Source organism: Setaria italica, chromosome IX (assembly GCF_000263155.2).
Source record: "Setaria italica strain Yugu1 chromosome IX, Setaria_italica_v2.0, whole genome shotgun sequence".
NCBI classification, from domain to species: Eukaryota; Viridiplantae; Streptophyta; class Magnoliopsida; order Poales; family Poaceae; genus Setaria; species Setaria italica.
In genome coordinates, this window is record NC_028458.1 from 28,131,329 (window position 1) to 28,137,723 (window position 6,395).

At 52.0% G+C, this 6,395-nt stretch overlaps 1 protein-coding gene across 1 annotated transcript; it reads right to left on the reverse strand.

Moving 5' to 3' along the window:
* Window positions 1-2,229: 2,229 nt before the first annotated feature.
* On the reverse strand, window positions 2,230-2,951 carry LOC101775661. The gene has a single exon (XM_004983268.3). The coding sequence runs from the start codon at window positions 2,940-2,942 to the stop codon at window positions 2,457-2,459; it is 486 nt and encodes a 161-aa protein (XP_004983325.3). The 5' UTR covers window positions 2,943-2,951; the 3' UTR covers window positions 2,230-2,456.
* Between the last annotated feature and the right edge of the window lie 3,444 nt (window positions 2,952-6,395).

Consider the following 6,395-nt stretch of genomic DNA (forward strand, 5'->3'; position numbering starts at 1 on the left):
TGTTACAAGGCAATATTTGTACTAATGTCGAGCTGCAATCGAGAGTGTATTCACGTCAAAACAAATTATTAATAATTATTAGCCATTAATATTTGCATCGCAATGACAATATTATGTATTTGACAAAGACAAAAAATTTTGGTATTTAAGAAATTAATGTTATGTCTTCATATTATTTTTATATGATGATTTAATTTTGATTAAGAATCTTTAATTTCATATTCAATATTGGTCACTTCTCTCTTACTATATTTTCTATATGTTTGATTATATGCATTGTTCAGCTACACAAAAAAACTAATATATTGGTATCTACTAACAATACACTTGGCATATATATTTTTTGAAGCCTCCCGTACTTATTTAGAAAGAGGAGTTAAAGAATAAAAAAAAATATGCTTATATATAGTTGTTGAATATATGATCAGAAGCATAAAGCAAATCTAAGGTCCAAGGGTCTGTCTTTTTATCTTTCAATAATACCAATGGCATAATTCTAGAATTCGATTGAATTTTAACTAATGAACAAATATGTTCTATTCATAGCTGAAAAGCAACAGCTTGATCATGATCAACAAAATTATTGACAAAAGTTAAGAATAATTGATCGGAAGAAAATCCGCAGGTCCATCTACTTTGTTTAACATGTTGCCTTTGTAACCTTTGAACTGTTGATGCACCAATTTATCAAGTTATTGCACTAAATTGGAGACCGATTCACACCCACTTGTCAAGTTATTATACAAAATTGAGCATTTTACAAGTTGTTGGATCAATCTGTATAAACTTGACAAGTTGTTGTTTGGTGGGTGCAATTTACTGTACGCAAAATGTCAGATACATCGACTCCACAATCTAATGATCATACTATGTATAAGTTCCATGTATCATTGCAAGGGCATTCTTTCTTTCTAGATCATCATGATCATGTATGTTCTGATGTATGGTTGAATGCACTGTCATGAGCATATATATACTTCCTTTTGTGAACATTACTCTAGTACATATAAGGTAAACTTTAATTTCTCTTCGTTAATCTTTGCTCATTTCATATGAAACCACGAAAAAATTAAGGTCAAATATATAGCTGATCTGTATAGATAAGTCAAATAGGCCGCACATTGGACACATTTGACCTCTTCCACCCATTGATGAAACCAGGAGAAATCATTATATGTCAAACTTTTTTTTTCCAAAGGGTTTCAGCTAGCTCCACACAAAAACTACTCCACTAGAAAAGTCAGAGCGAGAGTCCTGCCAAATATGTGCTCAGTTTTTACCCATCTTAATTGCTCCCATGATTTAGTAACATCATCCACCACTATAACAAACTAACAATCTACTCACTCCCTCAATCTGGATTCCAGTTTCCAATAATGTTGGGGATTGCTATACTACACTCGAGCGTAAATTCTCCTCCATACACTCGAACTTTTTCTCTTCTACATCTTCCCCTCTTCTCCACCTCCGGCGACCTCCAGCGATCTTTTAGGGTTCGGGGTTGGGGGGGTTCGGTGTTACATGTGTTCACCGGACCTAGAGGAAGCTCCGAGGTGGCAGGACAGTAGGCGGTGGTGGCGGTAGAGATGGCGGCGAGGCCTAGTGGGGGCGCCGCCCGCCAGGGCAGCGGTGGAACCCCGGCTGGGTGGTGGAGGGACGGGGACGAGCACCGGCGACGAATTAGCGTGGGGGCGGTCAAGACGGCGGCGGACGCGGGGGTGAACAGCGGAGGTGACCTCAAATGGCACGGATGAACGGAGGTGGGACGGGTGGTGGCGGAAGGGAGGGCCACGGCAGCAGCGTTCGGCGCCGGCGAGGCGGAGGGCAGCGGTGGGGGGCGGAGGTCGGCGGCACGTCTGGAAGAAGAAGACGCCCGCGACTCCCCCCCGACTCGCGACGAGTGGATATGGCCTGGCGTGGGGAGGAGATGAGGTTTGTTGAATTTGGTCTCAGCAACTCATAAAATGATCCAAGGGCCTGGAATTCGAGTGTACAGTAGACAGCCCTATGATGTTTATTGAGAGCACTTTAGTAGAAAGCACCACAGCTAAAACACTACAAATCTAGAGTTTAGACTTTCTCCAAGAGTTATTTGCAGGTGACTGATGATTCATTTTTTTCCTCAAGAATTTTATCAAATGACCACTTGTTGTTCTACCATGGTTTGGACGTGTTCTTACGGCTGCAACAAATGGCAGTAAGAAGAGGTGGCTAAAGGCAGTCACGGGATCGACAAAATAAAATCACTCGTTATGCTCTACCCCTTAAGAACAGTCACGAGTACACACATATCATTATTCATACAACAAAGAAGTGCGACACTGACAAACGAAGATCGAAAAGAAGGCTACATGAAGACTGCAAAGTTCAGCAGGTACTGAATTTGAAAAAAACAGTAGCAACAAGCGAACAAGGACACGAAGCACTGAAGCATACATGCATGCACGATCTAGCTGCTAAGCTCGCAAGCACTTGAGGCCCTTGAAGCACGGGAGGCGCTGAAGCTCGGCCATCTGCACCGCCGGCGGAACCACGTTCCTCGGGCAGCGGTGCCCGTGGCGGCGGTGCGGGATGCAGGGCACGGCCACCGCCTGCTTCAGCTGGCAGAGGCAGCTCGCATTCTCGACCACGATGCAGCACTGCTGGCGGATCTCGTCACGGGCCAGGCAGTTGGTGAAGTACTTGATCTGCTCCGCGCAGCTCTGCGCTGTGACGGTAGCTGCAGAGGTGGAGGTGATGGCGAAGGCACAGGCTACGGCGGCGACGAAGAGAATGGTGGCGAACTTGGCGGGCGCCATGAGTAAAATCTTGAGTCTATCTAGCTGCGTCGTCGTCTGGGAAGGCAGCTGGATAGCCTGGGACCTTGTGACTCTGATATGGGTCCGGAGAGTCACGAGCGACCAGTGAGTCATGCGGTCATGCCGACTTCCTCTGCCTCTCATAGACGGTGCTGGGTGGACGGTAGCGTGGAACGTACAGCATGTGAAGCTGTGGATGATGTCTATTATTACATTGCAGACTTGGGTTTACTGTATATAGTGATTTCTATTGGGGTTACTGTAAATTCCAATTTCAGCTTTCCTGTTTACTAGACATAGGAAAAAGAAAAAAGAATGGAAAGTGGGAGGAGGTGGCGCTGAGGCATAGACCACATGTGATCTGGAGTCTAGAGAAAGAGACACTGATATGAACTAATAGTAGACCAGAAGGCAGCAGAGTCAAAAGCATTTCCAATTTCTGCTTATCCGCTCGAGTTCTCAATCATCGTCGTCTTCCTCGGTCCGCTACGCATCTCGTCCCGTCCACCGCGCCCGCCCGCTCGCCCAACCCACCGGCCTGGCCTCCGGTGCCGCCCTTGGCGCCGTCGCCCCCACCACACAATCCCTCTCCCCCACCTTCTCCACCTGTAAGGCCCCCGCGGCACACCCTGCCTGCCTCCGCCTTCCACCCATCCGACGCCCTCTTCTTCGTCCTCCCCCTCCCCTTCCACCTATCCGACGCCCTACCTCATCACGACGAGGTCCCCCACCTCGAACACTGGCCCTCCCGATCCGGCGGCGCCATCACCGCCGGATCCGCCACCCACGTGACTGTCGGTGTGCACCTAACCGCCGCCACAATGCCCCTGCCACCAGCCCTGCCCAACCAGCCTCCTCCATCGCCGTGGCGGGCGGCGCCGCTGCTGCCCACCATCCTGCCCACACACCACCGCCGCCGCCGCCGGTCCGGCAGCCTCCCCCGGCCATCCCTTTAGATCCCGCAGCCACCAATGCTCTCCCCAACCCCAAAACCAGAAACCCTATCCCTAACCCAAAACCTAATACGAAGGGGATCTCACCGGAGATGGATTTGTCGCCGGCGAAGAAGAGGAGGTCACCGGAGTGCTCATCGGAGAAGAAGAGGAGGTGGTCGAAGTAACAGACCGAATTGTTACTTCATTGGATGAATTACTTCTTTGATTTTTTTCCTTTTTTGGTTTCTGATCTCCCCTCTCCTTCCTCGTACCCTACAAAACGGGAGGGCTCTCGCATTAACCTAAAACGAGTGCCCTCTCGTTTTAGATTTTGCGTTGTAACTAAACTTATCACAGTGAGTTCGTACTCTGATGGTGAATATAATTTGGAACTGTTTCTGTATCGTAATAGCAACACAAGAAATGTTTATTACCATTTATTGAAATGCTTATTAATGGGTATATCTGCCAACAGTTCCAAGATATTAATTAAGATCCATGTGAACCTTGCTTCATTTCACCGCTTTTGTCGTTCACAAATTTTCTAGCTGTTTATTGGAAGATCACAAATTTTCTAGCTGTTTATTGGAAGATCATCAGGAGTGGCTTAATAAGAGATAAAACGATATAAGGCTATCATAAACATAAAGCTAAATCTGTGATCTCTCCATGCTCCGACATAGTATTTCTTGTTATTTTCTCTTTCTCCAAGTTTAATATCTAGGTTCTTCAGAAACCCCTCCTCCTGCGTCGCCCCGCGTGGGCGACACGGGCGGGCGAGCGCTGCCATCGCCTCCTACCCCCTCCCTCCTCCCTTCCCTTCACCCCACCACCACTCGAGCCGGCCGTTGGAAGTCTGACCGGCCCGCAATGAGGGTGGCAGCGAGGCGGTTCTCTTCTCCTCCGTTATGGCCAAGAGGACGAGGCTGCCTCGTCGTCAAAGGGGGCCCGGGGTGGCACCGGCGGCCGGATCCAGCACCCGGTGCTGGATCCGGTGACCCCGTGGATGGATCCATTGACAAGGCGCGCGGGGGGGGGGGGTGATGGCTGGCGATGCGCCTATGCTGCACCGTGCGCAACCATGGGGGGCCTGCTTGGGTCGCGGTTGTCGAAGGAGGCAAGGCGGAGCGTGCCGACGAGGAGCGTAGCGCGGAAGAGGAGGAGGGGCGCCGTGAGGAGGAGGGTCGGGAGCAAGGTAGGGTGGAAGAGGTGCCCTGCAGCACGACGTAGGTTGCGACCACCCGTGCGCGCGTCCATGCTCACCGGCGGAGGATGCTGTGCGGGGGCGGCTTCTAGCAAGGCAGGTCGTGCGAGTTGACGGCTGCCGGCGGGCTCTCAGTGGGTGGCGCGTGCGGATGAAGGCTGGGCTGCCGGTGCGGGCAACAGAGGAGTGCCGGCCAGGATAGAAGCGCGACGTGCCCGAGAGGACCGCAGCTCTGAGAAGTGCGTGGCCGGGGGGAGCGCCGTCGGAGTGCACGCAGCGGACGGGAGGCGCGCGGCGGTCGGGAGGAGCGTGGCCGGGAAGTGCGCGCGGCCAGGAGCAGCGCGCTGCAAAGCATGTGGTGGTGGAATGGCAAGCGGACGCGCGGCGTAGGCAGGAAGGTGCAGGCGGTGGAGGGCGCTGCGTGTGGGCAGCGGTGGAGAGTGACGACAGAAACGGAGGTGCAGGTATGGCGGCATGGCGAGTGGAGGCGCGGCGGCGGCATCACCTCGGCTGGGTTGCCGTAGTGGTGGTTTGGGAGTGCCGAATCATGTACGTGCAGCGAGGGGTTGTATTGCTCCAGGTGAAAGTCCTCATCGACCTTCGTACTGGTGGACATGACGGCGGCGTCCTAGGACGTCATCTTCCCCGTTGGGGGCATCATGTTGGAATTACGACCTTGCTGCACAGGGTTCATTGGGTGAAAATCCTGTCCAGATCCTGGATGAGTGACGGCGGCACCATCGGTGTCATGCCCTCCTTGGAGGCGCCATCTCTAGAGACCCAACTTGGTTCGTGGCATTGCTGAACCATTGTTATAGGAGGGTATAGCTGAAGGCGGCAACTCCGTCGCGTGGTGCGCTAGTGATTGTCGAGCCCAGGTGCAGGCGATCGAAGTTATGGTGGTGGCCAGGGGTTGTTGCATGGTTGTCGTATTTGGCTGCTTGCAGCGGACCACGGCGGCTGACGTTGATTGGCAGCAGTCAGTGTGGTGTGGGACTGCGTCGGAGGGTGGCGCTTGCGGCAACGGTAGCGTGGTACAACTTGCGGGTTGCTCAGCTTGGCTGGGCTATCCGGTGCGGTACATTGCTGGAAGACGGCGCAAGCGACTTCCCTGGCTTGCTGACACGGCGGAGAAGGCTATGTGCGAGGGTGAAGCGACGAGATGAGGTCGACACATTGCGGTGGCTTGGCTGATCAATGGAGATCTTGGGAGCAGGGCAATACCGCTCAATACTCTGACAGCGATAAAAGAAACGGATCTGCGACATGGAGTACTGCGGCGGGCGTGGCGAGGCCCTCACGCGCGGTGTCTATTCGAGGCAACGAGAGAGAGGCAGAGTCCAACGGCGGATGTGGTGAGACCCCCGAGCGTTGTGTTATTGTGGCGGCGACTACGAGGCAGCCTACGAGAGGTCTGGATTCAGTGCTATCACTGTCAGGTGGAGAGTGATGTTGTAG

What these genes read in the sequence shown, in the direction of transcription:
- LOC101775661 (XM_004983268.3), bottom strand. Translation starts at nt 2,942, where the DNA reads ATGAGAGGCAGAGGAAGTCGGCATGACCGCATGACTCACTGGTCGCTC.